At 38.9% G+C, this 17,678-nt stretch overlaps 2 protein-coding genes across 2 annotated transcripts in view; both read right to left on the reverse strand.

Moving 5' to 3' along the window:
* LOC133529910 (protein Skeletor, isoforms B/C) overlaps nt 1–7,004 on the reverse strand; it is a 38,424-nt gene extending 31,420 nt beyond the window's left edge. The window contains exons 1-5 of the mRNA XM_061867712.1: nt 5,574–7,004; nt 5,418–5,494; nt 4,208–4,356; nt 2,078–2,311; nt 1,606–1,713 (exon numbers count right to left, since the gene is read on the reverse strand). Coding sequence (XP_061723696.1) covers nt 1,606–1,713; nt 2,078–2,311; nt 4,208–4,356; nt 5,418–5,494; nt 5,574–5,613 — 608 coding nt within the window. The 5' untranslated portion in view covers nt 5,614–7,004. The remainder of the gene's footprint in view (nt 1–1,605; nt 1,714–2,077; nt 2,312–4,207; nt 4,357–5,417; nt 5,495–5,573) is intronic.
* Nucleotides 7,005–8,251: 1,247 nt separating this feature from the next.
* On the reverse strand, nt 8,252–17,445 carry LOC133529616 (uncharacterized). The gene is made up of 3 exons (XM_061867371.1): nt 16,817–17,445; nt 16,196–16,345; nt 8,252–9,976 (listed from the first exon to the last, which is right to left on the reverse strand). Exons 1-3 carry the CDS (start codon nt 16,940–16,942, stop codon nt 9,764–9,766), a joined length of 489 nt encoding a protein of 162 aa, XP_061723355.1. The 5' UTR covers nt 16,943–17,445; the 3' UTR covers nt 8,252–9,763.
* Nucleotides 17,446–17,678: the final 233 nt, after the last annotated feature.

The raw sequence follows: 17,678 nt of genomic DNA on the forward strand, positions 1-17,678 counted from the left end.
TTGTCCAGTTTGTCTGTTGGCATATAAACATTTAGCACCAGGAATGATCTTTGCCCGAGCGATACACTGATACCACACACTCGCGGATTACCACATTGCACTATGGATACGTCACGAAACACCGCTTTATTCCAAAGTAGCGCGACTCCTCCGTATGGTCGGCCCTGCAGCATACCGGTCGTAGTATCGATTGCCGATGTTCCAGTATAGCCGAAATTATCATCGATGCTGCCAAGAAATGAGATACTATCCGGCATAAGCCATAACTCCTGTAGTGCAATTATGTCCGATGTTTGACATAATTGTCGTACACTATCGATCGACCGTTTTACACCCTTACAATTAAAGGTAACTAATTTATATAAAGAGTTGTTATCTCCCATTTAATTGTTCATTCGCGCCGCCAAGGGCCGTATTGCCAGTCCCTTCCATTTTTCTGAATTTAAAATTCACAAATCTTCTAAAAATTACACCTTGAGGCCATAACGACTCATTCAAAAACAAGTCTAACTTACTTTTAGGTACCCAAAACTTATATGCGTTGTGATCCTTTTCTTTTCTAATTGAGAGCTTTTCTAAAGTAATTCGCTCTGTGGTCTTATCGTAAATATAGTCTACTATGTTTTGCTCAGTTGTATCGGGGTGTACTTTTGTTATAAACATTGGTAACTTCGGGTCAGCGGCCTTGAACTTCCCGCCACTAGCGATAGCACAACCTGATGAGCATGAATATTTGTTCCTGAGTCATGGGTGTTTTCTATGTATTTATATGTATATATCGTTGTCTAAGTATCCACAACACATGCCTTATTGAGCTTACTATGGGTCTAAGTCAATTTGTGTAATAATGTCCTATAATATTTTTTATTTATCATAAAAACAGAAATTAATTTACTTACATTTCAGGTTAATATATTAAATAATTACTACATAAAAAAGTTAAATAATGACCATTAATGCATAGATGATAAATAATTTTCCACTGAAAATCTTCGACGAATTAATTATGTGTCATATTCATATTGCATGCAAGTTTTCCGGAAATTTCACATATTTTATCTTATTATTTACACCAATATACAAATAAACATACAGTTATCGATAGTTTTAGTACATCCCTAGTTCACAACTAAAAATAATATATAATATCAAATTTTAGATGTGTTTAACGCCTGCTGCACCAAAATAAGGTCAAAAGTATCTAAAGCAATACTTGCGGACTTCATCCAAGGGAAATTTCGCCATAAAATCCCTTTTTTTGTGATTTTCTCGAGTGACTCGCTAGCCACATATTTCACACTTAGTAAACCGTTCTCTCGGTGGCATTGTAACCAACTCGCTCTTTAATCTGATCACGGTTCACTATTTTCGATTTTTTCACTAAATAAAAAAGAAATTGCACGAAATACCCGAACAAATCATTGAAGCCTTCATAACAAACAAAACAATTAGGCTGACAGTTGACTTGATGTAAACTTGACAGAATAAATAGCACTGACGTTTTCTTTTTCTTCGTTGGCAAAGATCTGCTAAACAAACTCCATACAAAACTTTTTTTGTTCCTAGTTGCGTCAGCCTGGTAAGTAGGTACAGTACTATACTCACTATCCATACTCGTCGGGCAGCTTGAAGCCGCGCGCGCTGGGCTGCGGGCCGGCGCCGGCCCAGAAGTACGCCTCGCCGCCCGCGCCGTCGTACCGGAACTCCGGCACCCTGCAACACGCCACACACCGCTGCAAAAACTATTTGACACAAAATGGGATTGTAAGGGACAAGCCCGTGGAATGCTTCTCCAGCGTTTGCAGCAAAGATTCAAACGCACACATTCAAAAGAAAGCATGGTGGCTGACAGACTCTCCAGCATCTGGCTTTTCCTGCTGATTGTTCCCTCTTTGGTTAAATACGTATAATTAGTGCACCTAACTGTTCATTTAGTACTAGTGGCTCTGTGAGCTGTAGACCTCGCGAGCACAGCTTATAACGGAAAAAATGTAGGCATAACTCCGCAATTAAAAAAAAAACGATTATTCAAAATGGCGCTGTTAATATAAATCAATCGCCCGTACGGTGCACTCACAGGATAGTCTTGGCGTCGAGCAGCTGCAGGGTGGCGCTGGAGACGCCGGTCCCGGCCAGGGTCGCGGCGGTCTGCGGCGCCGGCGCCTCGAACTCGTCCGGCACGTACACGTCGCCGAACGCGTTCTGCGATGCGATGTCGTACACCGCGAACCACTTCAGCCGCGACACGCGCTTTCCCTCTGGCAGCGAGATGCGAACCTCGGCGTTGTAGTACCGCTCCAAAATGTTGGTTCTGTAGGATGTATAAGCCAGCAGTAGTCTATCACCATAGAAAACACTAATATGCTTTAAAATACAACAAAATATGAATCCAAAGAACTATAGGGCTATAGAGTCCAACTGTATGGGCTGCTACTGCTGCTAGTGCTTCATACACCAATTATATTATGTTGTTGCTGGATTTAATGATAACTCACAATATTGCTTAAAGTAAACACTTTATTCATACAAAAATACATTAACTATAAAAGCGCGATATTGTGTATGATAGTTTTAATGAGGACACGCGTGACGGTTTCTAATGATGAACGTGAACTGGCTCGTATTTTATTGCTTTACGCAATTGTAAGTCATTTCGCTGAGATGGCAATGTGCGGTATGTAGACCGTACACCAACCATGTTGTTTTCGCTGAGATGGCAATGTGCGGTATGTAGACCGTACACCAACCATGTTGTTTTCGCTGAGATGGCAATGTGCGGTATGTAGACCGTACACCAACCATGTTGTTTTCGCTGAGATGGCAATGTGCGGTATGTAGACCGTACACCAACCATGTTGTTTTTAGCTGAGATGGCAATGTGCGGTATGTAGACCGTACACCAACCATGTTGTTTTGCCAAGTGCTACATAAGTAATGTAAGTATGGCTCTTCTATCACTTCTATGGGATATCACAAAATACGCTCCTGCCAGCGTGCTGTGGAACGAAGCATCCTAGGAGTAATACTTAAGAGACAAATAAAAAAGTGAAAACATATGTATGAAAACTAAAATAATAGATGCAGTACAACTCGCGCAAAGGATGAAATGGAAATAGGCAGGACATCTTACCAGGTCAACAAATAACAAATGGACAAAACGCGTCACTACATGGATGGGTCCAAGTGGCAAAAGGAGACCAGGAAAGCCAAATGACCGTTGGGTCAACAACATCAAAAATATAGCGGGGATGGATTGAATGGAGAAAGCAAAATACCGGAATGATTGGAGACAGTTGGAGGAGGCCTACGCCCAAAAAGGGGCCATGTCTTAATATATAAAAATGTTCTATGTTTTTAACTTTTTGTATGTAAAGTCATGGAAATAAAGGCAATATTATTATTATTTATTCTTGCATTTTCACTGTTAAATCAATGCAAACTCAGCATGGTCGGAGTCTTTACACTATGCAACTGGACACAACTATGAAATGCACCCTAAAATAGTGTCACAGACTAACAGGCAACCAAATCAGGAATACATCTGAAATGGTCGCATGAATTGTACATACAAAAGTGATGAGGGCTTGGAACAAACTCCCAGAACATGTGGTTTTAGAACAAAATGTGAACCAGTTTAAAAATAAATTAGACAAGCATATTATATCTACTACTCGTTCATGATAATTATCTTTATGAATACTGTCATGTGTATGAATACTGTACTGTGAAAGTCATGGAAATAAAGGCAATATTATTATTATTTATTCTTGCATTTTCACTGTTAAATCAATGCAAACTCAGCATGGTCGGAGTCTTTACACTATGCAACTGGACACAACTATGAAATGCACCCTAAAATAGTGTCACAGACTAACAGGCAACCAAATCAGGAATACATCTGAAATGGTCGCATGAATTGTACATACAAAAGTGATGAGGGCTTGGAACAAACTCCCAGAACATGTGGTTTTAGAACAAAATGTGAACCAGTTTAAAAATAAATTAGACAAGCATATTATATCTACTACTCGTTCATGATAATTATCTTTATGAATACTGGATACAGGTCATATCAGTTGTCAAAACTGCCTACCTGTTTATTAAATAATAATAATAATAGAAACTTAGGAGCCTGATATAAGGCATGTTCTGATTTTATACAGTAAGTGGTAAGTCAAAATTAAAAAAAAAGTAATAACAAACATACTTGCCATGTTCATCAGGCACAATGAAGCCCTGCGGGCCAGGGCGTGCTGAGTCACCAGCCCAGAAGAACGTGTCGTCCCCTGTACCATCATAGTTGAAGTTCACCAGCAGCAGCGTCCAGTCATCCACTGCATACACCTCACCCGTCACCTGCAGACAGTCATCACAAAGGATAATAGAAAATTTTGATGCTTTTTTTAACTAAATTATTAATTGGGGAAATAATAATAGACCTACAACTCAGATATATAGTAGAACGGTTTTTCACTTATTTTTTTTATTGCTCTCATATTTAAAATTCTCATATTGCTCATCATTGGCCACATCATCTGTTGTAGATGTTTGTCGCGCTTGTGGGTTTTTAATAATAAATAATTATTTTTATGGGGTCCCACATCCCCATTGATGGCTATTAAGTCCTATAGCAGCACAAGATTTCTTATATTACTATTGTTCATATTAAATTGTGTTTCACTTGTTAGATCCTTTCACATTTTCTCAAAGGTTAGCTGGGAGAGATCCCTTTTAGGGGTAAGTTCGCCTTCATAGATAACATTTGAATTTTTGTTTTGTCTGTTTTATGTAAACCTGTTGAAGTGAAATAAAGTGACACACATACATTCTCAATCACAAGACCAAAGTAGTTTGCTGAATTAAAAAAAAAACGGCCAAGTGCGAGTCAGACTCGCACAGGAAGGGTTCCATACCATTATTTATAAAAACGGTCACCTATCCAAGTACTGACCCCCGCCCGACGTTGCTTAACTTCGGTGATTGGATGAGAACCTCGAGATTGCAAAGAAATATTTATTTTATTCTGTTTTTAGTATTTGTTGTTATAGCGGCAACAGAAATACATAATCTGTAGAAATTTCAACTGGCTAACTATCACGGTTCATGAGATACAGCCTGGTGACAGACGAACGGAAGGATGGACGGACGGACAGCGGAGTCTCAGTAATAAGGTCCCGTTTGACCCTTTGGGTACGGAACCCTAAAAAAAGACAGATTTATGCATGTGCACAGACCTCGGAAAATTTTGGTTAACCTGGACAACTGCAACTAGCCACGTTTTTAAGCAATCTACTCGATAACAAGTTTTCATTAGTTAATGATTCAAATTAATTGGAAACTTAGTCATCACTTGTTGTATTTTCGTTACAAAGTATTAAGTAACTATTAAAGTGTTTAAGTATAAAGTGAAGTGGTACCTGGTGATGGTAGGAGTTGAGTTTCCCGAGCAGCTTGCCGCGATAGGGCCCGTCGTCGTCGTCCTGTGCCCAGCCCTCTGCAAACACCAACACTCAATAACGTCAATAACACCAAAACACACAGAGAAAGTCGCACACTAAAGCTCGACAACTTACCTGTAGCCAGCACTAGAAACGTTAGCCATGCTAAATACATTGTTACACTTAGCGTTAATCCTTAACACTAGTTTTTATTGTTCCTAACTTTCTACGCAAAGGTCATTATTTGTACGAAGTTTTCGCAACTCTCGCGCAGACTTCCGATTTCAACTTCAACTTGACAGCTGACTTGTCAAGTTGTCAGTGCTTTCTCGTCGGCTGCGGCGCGGGCAAGGCCGCGAGCGTGATTGGTCGCTTGACCGCCACAGGTTGCCGGCGTCCAATGGCAGAGTTTTACTTTCACCTCGTGATGTACCGTGACGTAGAATCAAAAACAGCCTTCGCTTTCTATTTTTTTTTATACTACGTCGGTGTCAAACAAGCATACGGCCCGCCTGATGGTAAGCAGTCTCCGTAGCCTATGTACGCCTGCAACTCCAGAGGAGTTCCATGCGCGTTGCCGACCCTAAACCCCCCCGTTGAGCTTTGCCAACCTTACTCACCGGAAGGAACACAACACTATGAGTAGGGTCTAGTGTTATTTGGCTGCTGTTTTCTGCAAGGTGGAGGTACTTCCCCAGTTGGGCTCTGCTCTAGATCTGGAATGAATGGCTGCGCTGTGCCCTACCAAACAAAGCGAGATGACATTCACAATGCCCATACCTCCCTTTTTTAGGGTTCCGTAGTCAACTAGGAACCCTTATAATTTCGCCATGTCCGTCTGTCTGTCTGTCCGAGGCTTTGCTCCGTGGTCGTTAGTGTTAGAAAGCTGAAATTCGGCATGGATATATAAATCAATAAAGCCGACAAAGTCGTACAATAAAATATAAAAATTTAATTTTTTTTGGGGTACCTCCCCTACACGTAAAGTGGGGGTGAATTTTTTTTTTGCTTCAACCCTACAGTGTGGGGTATCGTTGGAAAGGTCTTTCAAAACTAATGAGGGTCTTCAACAAACATTTTTTGATAAAGTGAATGTATTCGGAGATAATCGCTCCGAAAGAAAAAAAATGTGTCCCCCCCCTCTAACTTTTGAACCATAGGTCCAAAAAATATGAAATAAATCGTGGAAGTAGAGCTTAAGAAAGACATTAAATGAAAACTATAGCGGACATGATCAGTTTAGCTGTTTTTGAGTTATCGCAAAAAGTTTCTCCCATAGTAATAAGACTTATTTTAGGTACTGATTATGCAAATTTGCCTATTTGTTTAACTCGCGTGAAAGGTACTGTTTCATCCCTTGGTTAACAATTTACTATACTTTAAGCTCCAGTTTAGCTTATTGTGACGGAAGAGTAACTACGGAACCCTACACTGGGCGTGGCCCGACATGCTCTTGGCCGGTTTTTATTTTAAAATGTTGCTATTGAAAGCTTTATCAACTTTATCAAGACACAATAGGATGGTATTCCTCCACACTTAACATATGAAGTGACCCATTTCCATTTCTCTGTTGTTACGCAATAAAAGTGCCACGGCTAATGACTATAGTTTGCGGCGCGTGTCGTGAACCTTCTCGAAATGCACGAAGGTTCATATTGGGCTGTAGCGGCTGTTGGCGTCTTGTTCGTTCAAATGGTTAATCTTAATAAAATACAAATAAATATTAGATCAATTTTTATTGGGTATGTGAGTATTTACAAATAAAAACCGCCAAGTGCGAATCGGACTCGCGCACTGAGGGTTCCGTTCAAACCTGAAGGTATTATATAACTAAAAGCTCACCCATCACGACAATCGAGTAGACCTGAGCATTTTGATATAAATTCCAGTTTGATACCTCCACGCGTTCCTGAGAAAAAAGGTCTTGACAGACAGACAGACGGATGGACGGACAACAAAGTGATCCTATAAGGGTTCCGTTTTTTCCTTTCGAGGTACGGAACACTAAAAATGTTGTCTTAACTTAGTGGTAAATAATAACCAACTATAATAATAATTATATGTAGTCCATCGCTCTCACCCAATATAGCCTGGTTCATTTTAGATTCCATCAACTATCAATAATCCCAACAGGCTTACACCCTGGCGGGGCTCACGGGGCACGGGGCACGGGGCACGGGGCTGGCTCTGCGTGCGTCCCGTGATACGGGCAAGGGCTGCATCCGCTAGGTGTACCCCTTATATTTCATAAGTGTCAAAAGGGCCTCCACGTGTTCGAAATACATACCTATTTACAAACTTTTATAGATATGAAAATGGAAAATTGTTTATTCTGTTTAAGAATTACTTATACAGTTGTAAGTGTTGGCGCCTCTTTTTGAGTAACAAATACCTGTGTTAAGACTGTTAAGAGGCAACGCTCTTCCTTAATTAGTAATAGAACAACATTTTTTAAATTTAAATAGAAATAAAAAGATAAAATTAACATATCAGACACTAACAAAAGTGCGCGTATGCGCGTGTGTGCGTGTGTGTTTAAAGTCCTAACATACTTTGAATTAAGTTTTCTGTTTCATAATAACTCTTACATTTAAGTCAGTCTGTTATAATTATTTTACATTCATAAAATGGTAAATGATGTATATTTAAGTGCTTATTTGAGAAATTGTATAATTTGCCGGATTTAAAGACAAACTGTCTACTAGCGTATGTGGTATTTATTGAAGTGGTTGGAAGTATGTTACCGTTTCTCCTATTATAGTATTTTGTGTGGTAGGTGATATGGTGTTAAGGTTTCAAATAAAAAACTTAGGTAATTTGTATTAAAGTATTGATTTAATAAAAATAATAATTATAGAAATGTATAAGCATTACCAATACTACCAATTTAATATAATAGGTATACTTATTTTATTGGTCACTCAGATCATAAAACACTTAATTAACATTCACATACACTGACTTGCGATCATTTTTAAAATCAGTCGATTATCACGGAATTTAAGGCGCGGTAGATACAGCTAGCCGCATTGGTAATAATTTCGTTCAGACCAAAGAGAATTTGAAATAGAAGTGTATTATGAAAGTGGCGCCATCAAAGGCCAAAGGTAGTGCCCGGTAAGATGGCGCCACTTTTTGATATTTAACAAATTGAACACATCAGTGAAAGAATAGGGATCAAAGTCAAATGGCGTTCTAAAAGTTTTAATTATGTGTCAAAAGATGGCTGTAAATTTACGCCGCTACAAAGTTTTCTTGGACAATAGGTAAAGCATAGTTCATATACAATTGGTACGCACTAGAAGATTGTTATTTTTTTTTAAGTTAATAAAATAAGAAAGTGGGGTAAGAAAGGGTCGTACAATAGTCGAGCTAGTGTCTTAGCTTGTCGGATCTGTCTTCCGATTTGGCTGTTTATTGCTTGATAGCTCTTATAGCCACCTCTGAGGTGAATCATCTTTATCTTTCTAGAAGTTTCTTTGAATTTTTGGGATAAATCGTAATTAGACCGTCCTGAATTTTGTTTGAGTGACCTTGGGACCTTTTCCCCAAAATCTTGTTATTTGTCCCAGACCTCCGATTAGTTTGTGTTTTCCTGTCGGCTGATAGTGTCCTTGTAACGTTTTATGACTCTACTAAGCGACTTAGCTGTCTTTGTCCGGGATCGAAAAGAATTTTCGAAGTATTTGTGCACGATCAACCTCCTGTTCTCAATTTTCATGGTCGAAAACTTTAAAATGCATAAAGTTAGGAAAATAATATTCTCACCATTAATACTTTGAAGGTTGGTGATTAAACTGTAATTGTCAATTTTTTTCCCGCCATGGAATTATTATTTTTAAACATTGCTAATTATGTGCCAATTCTATATGAATTATGCTTTATACCTCTATTTAAAGTTCTCTTTGGTTCAGACTGACAAGGCCACCGGAGCAGTAGGCGCCGGTCTGCCGGTAGCCGGTGCGTCCCTGCTGCCTATTGCTGCCGCTGACTATACTTAAGCGCGCGGTTGCTTTACTTATGCGATAATCACAGCGTTAAACGAAATGCGTTTGCCGCAAAACCATTTTACATCAGAACCCCTAGTGTAAATTTATTCGATAGCGAAACGTGACGTACGCGTTTGCGTTAGTTAATTAAGTCGAATTTTGTATGGGATTTAGAAACAGCGCGCCAAGCGGGACGATTTGGAAACTCAAAATCCCATACAAAATGACACTGGAATATTGAGATTCTTTCGTAATAAATGTTCACCTCGTAATTGTAATTTGTCACTTGTTGTCTCTTTTTTGTAAGACTAGTAACTATCGCTAGACATAAAGATATCACTGGGCGTTAAGTGACAAATTGTAAGAAGTAATCAGTCGTTGAACAACGCCGACGTCAAGTTTCAGCTTCAGCCTGTCAGATGTCGTCGCTGCGTCACCGGCGGTGCGTCGCGTCACGCAGGCTCCACGAGGTCTCTCTCGAGTCGCGCCAGCGGCAACGACAGCGCCGCGCCCAGCAGCGGCCGCGCGTATGCCGCCGTGCATTGCCATCTGTAAAAATAATAACTCATTACAAAATTATCAAAAATAGTGGGATTCAATAATACGGACTATATGGTGAGAGGTTCTAGTCCGATTAATCGATCTAACAGGAAAAAAAAGGCCAGGTAGACCGATCACTCGAACTAAGCAGAATGTGAATCCATGTAGGCCGATTAGTTGATCTAATTGGAATTAAAAAGACCAAGTAGACCGATTACTCGGGCGGAGTGGAATTGCGATTCGTCATAGTCCGATAGACGAACCAACGGAAAAATAAATTCACGTTCGTCCGACTAGTCGGACTACGTGGCCACATCCACAGGGGAAATTATGAGGTTGACTTGACACTTGCACCGTCTGGGCTATCGAAATCGCTGCCAACGTATCTTGGTCAGACTCTATCAATTTCGGAAAATGAAAACGTAAGATGGAGATGACAATCATGCGACGGTAATGACAATGACTCTTTTATGGACTGTGATGATATGAATGGTGATGATGATTTATGAACTAATACAACGTGTCTCTACCCTCTGGACATAGATGAATAGGACGTGTCGATTAGGGTATTTCTAACCTATGTACAAAGTCTCATTGCAAACGCCACAGTATTAACGGAGAAATGAATGATTAATGATTTAATACTTCGGAACAGTCTGTATTTAAGCAACACACACAACACAATTAATTTAACTCTAAAATATTTATTTTATGTTTATCTAATGAAGAAGGAACTCTACTCAGGCTCTCGGCCAATGTCCAGAGAGTAGAGACACGTTGTATATTAAAAACATATTAAAAAAAAAATTTTTAATGGTGAGGGTTTCAAACTTTAATAAACATTACAAATAAGTAACATGGTTTCGAACATAAGACTAACTACATAAAATATTTTTAGAAAATTATAAAAAACATATCATTATTCATATAAATAAATATCTAACAAGTATGTGTAATTTTAATTAATTTATAGTCCGAAATAGGACATTTATGTTGAAAATTGCATCATCATTTTATTTTCCTAGCATTTTTAGAAAAATTGTCTTCGCATCGCTCACATACTCTACTACACCTATTAGACTAGGCGGGATTTTTTTACGAATATGATCATTAGGACAGACAATCAATCTTACATGCCAATCTTCTTAATTCCAATCAGTAGGTATTTAAAAATTAAATTAATACGTGTCTGTAGGCAATTTTTCTAAAAATGTTAGGAAAATAAAAAAGCCATCACGATAGTGTAAGCCAATACCGTAACCTATGTCGCTTACACGTAATAGATGATACTTGTCTAAACACAATGTTTTATATGCTTTAAAACCTGGACCGAATGATATTAACACGACTAACATGCAATTTCAGATTGTAAGTTTGGCGATTTACATGTATTGGATTATAAAACAGTATATTGTATGTTCTCAGTGGCCAAAATTTTGCCTTAATCATAATGTTATTTAAAACTTAACTAACCTCTAGTATGAAATAAATAGTTATATTTTTTTCTACTTTTATTCTATATTTATAAGGTAGCAACAAAAATGTTCATTAATTTTTCTTCAACTTTCAACATTTTTTCCCGGTGACAGATACGATTTGAAACTTTATTGTCTTTATTTCTAGAATACGAATAATAGTAGTTAATATCTATACCACATAATAAAGTTCATGTACTATTCCATTGATTTCCGTAATGATTTCTAATGGTATACATTCGTAACTTCTTTAAACCAAAGCATAACGGTGATGGCGCTCTGTTGTGACAAAGTACATTTTACAAATTTATTCGTAATACTTCTCACGATTCAATCATGTGAATTTGAACTGAAATCACTTTTTGCATTTTATACCCAGGTACGTCTTTAAACTACGTCCAAAAGAGAGGTATGGGCATTGTGAATGTCATCTCGCTTAGTGCGGAAGGCAGCAGTAGTCATTTCAGATCTAGAGCAAACAGCAAAGGAGTAGTCATTCCAGGTCTAGAGCAGAGCCCAACTGGGGAAGTATAGTCTGTCAAGCAAAGTATGTCAGTAGCAATAAATATAAAAATAATAAATAAATAAATATTATACGACATTATTACACAAATTGACTAAGTCCCACAGTAAGCTCAATAAGGCTTGTGTTGAGGGTACTTAGACAACGATATATATAGTATATAAATATTTATAAAAACTTAAATACATATAAAACACCCATGACTCAGGAACAAATATCCATGCTCATCACACGAATTATGTCCTTACCAGGATTTGAACCCGGGACCATCAGCTTCGTAGGCAGGGTCCCACTAGGCCAAACCGGTCGTCAAAAGCAATGTACAGCAAAGTGAAGGAGGGCAATACTCAAAAAGCACTCTGCGTTGGTATTGCGCTAAGAAAAGCAGCAATGCACATCAAACCAAAACATGTTATTATCATAACCTCAAATTTCCTCAAATTTTACAAATATTTACGATCAACGAGCGTGATTGTATGTTGTAGGCACCTTGACTTTGCTGAAGTTCATGCACAAGCTTATTTAATATAGGTATAGGTATTTAATGGTGACACCAGAAGTTTCTCTTGAAATAGCAACGATTCACAATAAAAACAAACAAGATGGCTGTCATTCGCTATCCACATTCAAAAGATAAAACTGATAAAACACAGATGACACGCGATTTTTGGATTATTCGAAGTGTTGCTAACCCGCGATTTGCTACTAACAAGATTTGCTTGACCAAGTATACCTCCACCTTACCGAAAACCGCAGCCAAATAACACTAGACCCTACTCATAGTGTTGTGTTCCTGCCGGTGAGTAAGAGCTGAACAAGGGTGCGGAGTATTAGGGTCGGCAACGCGCATGTATGTAACTCCTCTGCGCATGTAAGTCCCTACGGAGACTGCTTAACATCAGGCGGGCCGTATGCTTGTTTGCCACCGACGTCGTATAAAAAAAAAATACTAAGAGAAAAAAAGGGCAGGGAATTTTAGCGGTGTTTTGTAGTTAATATACGGAGCTAATGTCTATCATATCATGCATCACTGTGTTGACGAATATCCGTGACAAAATTTTAAATATTTCCATCATCTCGGTAAAGGAATTATTTTATTTTTTCCTTGTGTTAAACAACAATATGGAAAAGATATAACTAAAATAAAAAATCGCAATCGTACAATATAATATAGCTATACGATAATTTTCACTCCAAACAATTTTTCGGTAGACGGTGAAGACTTAAAACATTTTATAAAAAATATAAAAAAACTTTTGTGTTATTGGAAATGTTAATTGAAGGAATATCAAGCTAAAAGTTCTTAAAAACAAATTAAAAAGTTGCAACACGCAGAACCTACTAGTTTTTTTTATAAAGACCGAGACACAATTTTTAGCCGGAATTTGAAATCCACCCGATAACGCTATGCGCGTATTATAGCGACATCCCGCTTGCACGTCGTCGACGTGCGAATCCGACGCAGTGTGCTAAGCGCCTAAAGTACAAGCCAGCAGTGAGGTGTAACGGTGTAACCTTTATTCTACTGACTAAAGGGTTTGCAAGTTTGTTAGGAGTATTAGTTCGATAAAGTCGTCAAGTCACCCCTGGTCGTGTAACAAGGCGCGCGCGGCGGGCTGCAGCGCGCTGGTGGCGGCGTGCAGCGCGGCGTAGCGCAGGTGTTGCGCCGCGCCGCCGCGCGCCGCCGCCTCCCGCGCGCGCGCCAGCCCGCGCCGGCGCCAGCGCGGCGCCACGGCCAGCCCCTGCAGCCAGCCGCCCGCGCCGTCGCGCCGCGCCGCCACCGACACCGTGCCCACCAGCGCGCCGCCCGCCGCCGGCGCGGCGCCGTCGTCCCGCGCGACGGCCACGCGCGCCGGCGCCGGCGCGCCCGGCGGCCGCCGCGGCCCGAGCCGCTCCGCCACCCAGCCCGCCCGCTCCGTGTGGAGGCGCGCCGCCTGAACGAGACCATTTCGGCGGGTATTAATGACATCACAAAATTCACAAATATGTATGTTCACATGAATCTTGAATGTATACAATGTTATGTTTTTATCAAAGCAGAGAATATTTTAATGCTGAAAATCATATTTAATAAGTGTAAATATGCATAATAAATAAATTAAAATAATCAAAATTATTTTAAATAATGCCGAGCATCACGTTACTGCAAACGCCGATCGGAGCGCGTTACGTCACAATATGAGAAACACCCACCCACATGCTAGCACTGCACATGGCTGTATTTGACAAATATTCGTATTGCATCTCTTTCCTTTGACATACACAACAAAAGGTATACAACACAACACGAATATTAGCCAAATTATAAAGCCAAGTGAAGTGCCAGTAATACACAAGTTGTCAAGACTGGCTAAAATTCAGTGGTTCCTAACGTGGGGGTAAAACTGGTATTACACGGGGGTAATAAGCTTATTTAAAGATGACAAAGATTAGACCTGATGTAAGAAAGACTATTGATGATTATTGGGAGGAGGGGTAAAATCAGGATCCCTATAGAGAGCGTGCATGATCTGTAGGAGGCAGCACAGGAGCCGTCAGATTTTTGGCGCGAGGCGTAATTGTGATGTTTATTGTTCCGATGTAGCCCACAAGATGGCAGAACCTACTATGCACAAGAAAACACGTGACGTGTAAATGTACATTTATATGGTTCCGATTCAGGCCACAAGATGGCAGACCCTCCAACGCGCACGGTCCCTATTTTCTAAGTATAGGGAACCCCCAAAATTTATTGTTTTTTTTTTTCTATTTTTGTGCGAAAATCTTAATGCGGTTCATAGAATACATCTACTTACCAAGTTTGAACAGTATAGTTCTTATAGTTTCGTTTTTTGCCATTTGGCTACGGAACCCTAAAAATTAGTCCTATGCACATAATTACAAAATAAGATGTTACAAATATAGTTAGTCAATTCATGACACCGTGTTAGGGCATACAATAGTGCTATGTAACTTACTATCTAATACCTATTAATACATTTCGTCATAATATATCAGCCGTAATTAGTGTGTATAAAAAATCAAGTAATAATAAAATTTCAAAAATAAATATAATATACAAATAACATTCCACACATTCAGTTTTTAACTATAGTCAAAGTAATTACCTATATACTTTATATAAAAAAAAAAAAAAAAAAAAAAACATTTCATGCAATAATTTAAAATTCGATTTCACAATAAATTAAATATTTTTAATTTTATTTTTGAGTATTTGCGCTATTGTATTTCGCCAGCTTTTCATCATTCAAAAATTCCTAAACTGAATAGTAGCATTTGTGTTTTAACACGTCTATTAGTTTATTTTTAAATAATTTGTCACTTGGTTCTAGTTTGATACTGTCTGGGATTTTATTGAAAATTGAAATACACTTTTATTGTGGCCCATTTTCGAAAATAGCTACGTTTCATTTTGGTAGGAGTAATTTGTTTTATATATTGGCTTCTAGTTTTTGATGTTTCCGGTTTTAATCAGGAATAGGGCTGGCTGTATTCGAACAAAGAGGGCCGCTTCCATTATAAATATTGAGGGTAGCCTTATTAAGGCTAAAATTTTATAAAATGTGAGCTGCAACTATTAGGAATGTAGACATTAGTTAATATGTGGATACACTCCTTTTGCATAATGAAAAGTTGGTGAGAGTCTATGCTGGCTCCCCACAAGACCACAGCATACCGGAGACTCGAGTAGATATACGCGAAATACACAGGCAATGTAGATTCAAAATTTGTGTCCTATTTTTGTTTTGGTATTTTGAATGTGGGTTTTCCAGTTTATAATTATTTATTATTATTTGTAAAGCAGGCAGGCAGTTGAAAAAACTGATAATGCCTGTATCCAGAGTCATCAATAAAGTTTTCAGTGTTGAGTAGAATTTGCATTGTGCACATCTAATTTGACACTTTGGGCCAATACTATATCCTCTGGGAATTTGTTCCAAGCTTTGACCACTCTGTTGCTAAGGAAGTGTCTATGAGGATTGTTGTAGGACCTGCAAGACACCAGCTTATACTGATGACCTCTCAGACGGTTGTTGTTATTGCGCTCTAGCATCTTATGAAAATCTTTGAGGTCATAGTGTTAGGTGGTGTTTAACCTGGAGTGTATTGTGATTCCTAGCAATTTAAATTCGTTAACCTCTTCAATTTCATTATTATTTACTTGTTTATTATGACAAAATAAGTACTGCCAATTTTTTAAATTCCTAAAGTAAGTAATGAGTAAAATACCTGTACAGATGCCGTATGATCATGTGCCAGCCGCACAGCTAGGAACACGGCGACAGCTGCCAGTGCTGGTAGTGCCGCCAGCGTGCCCAGTCCACAGCCAAAGAAAATGAACAACCCGGCACCCACCAGCACTACTGCTTGCAATGTGGCCTGCCGACAATCACTCTCTCTACAGATGTTCACTATCTGCTTTTGGGTATTACATGTTAAATTAAATAAGTACCTAAATAAAATGTCAGATAACTGATTGAAATATCAACCCAGAAAAAAAAAAACAAGTCTGGTTACATTCCAACTATGCCAAAGATTGACCTCTCAAAGTAATTACATCAAAAACATTTTCATGTAAAATGTTGCCAAGACAAAACCATAAGGCTCGCACTGTCAACAAGTTATCAGATCTCTTGAGGAGCCAAGCTTCTTACTCTACAAGCCCTCACTTTACAAACTCTACACCTTAGTCAAAATATATGGCTTGGACGTTTTGCTACCATCCGAAAAATTTATTCACTATTCATTATTTTTTATTATACAATACTTCTTGTAGTAACGAAATGACAGATTGACGAACAGATTGCTTAACATTTGTCTTCCATACAAGCCATCGAACTCTTGTCTCACCTCGTGAAAGAAGAAATACATGAAGGCATCGTTGTTGAGCGCGGCGTACGCGTCGCGCAGCAGCTGCGCCCGCGCCGCCGCGTCGCTAGGGCGTGCGCGGCGCACCACTACACGCTCTGCACTCATTAAGCTGCCGGCCCGATTAATATGCTATTCATTTAAGCCTCTTAGCCTCCACTAGTCTAGACCACTCCTGTTCGCAACGCCAGTAATCCGCCGGTTTTTGACCTCAACGATGGTTTCGATTCAATTGAAGAAGCGATGTAACTATAGTCAGTTATTATTGTTAGTTCTTTCTAGGGCAAGATTCCTCTAGAAGCTAATATTTCGTTTATTTGACTTTCAATTATTTTATTATTCGTAATAATAGCTTCTGCTACCAGGATACTTGTCACCACCAGGGCCAGCCTCAAGTGTTTTAGATATATCTAGCAGTCGTCGATATTAAGTCAACCGTAGAGTAGAGGCCTTCAAGATGCACTGGAGGATAGCTGGAGCAGCAATACTTTCAATTTGTCGTTTTAATTATCATTTTTGTTGATAATGTTGACATCAAAGACTGACATCTGTCACTGTCATGCATCTCTGTTCGAAAATTCGTGAAAATTCAAAATTGGCAACATTTATGGATGCGTTCAGTTATAGCTTGGCCCAGGACTGTCTCATTTTAAACATAGACAGAGAGAATCATACTGTCTTTGTTTTACGCTTGTACTAGTACCCGAAAGAAAGTGAAATGATATGATATGATATTTATTTATTTCATAATATTACATTGCATTATAAATTATTGTAAAATATATAAAAATTAATATTATGATCGTCAAGAGTACATTATAAAATACAAGATTTCAGGAATTCG

The sequence above is a fragment of the Cydia pomonella genome, chromosome 21 (assembly GCF_033807575.1).
Source record: "Cydia pomonella isolate Wapato2018A chromosome 21, ilCydPomo1, whole genome shotgun sequence".
Lineage (NCBI taxonomy): Eukaryota > Metazoa > Arthropoda > Insecta > Lepidoptera > Tortricidae > Cydia > Cydia pomonella.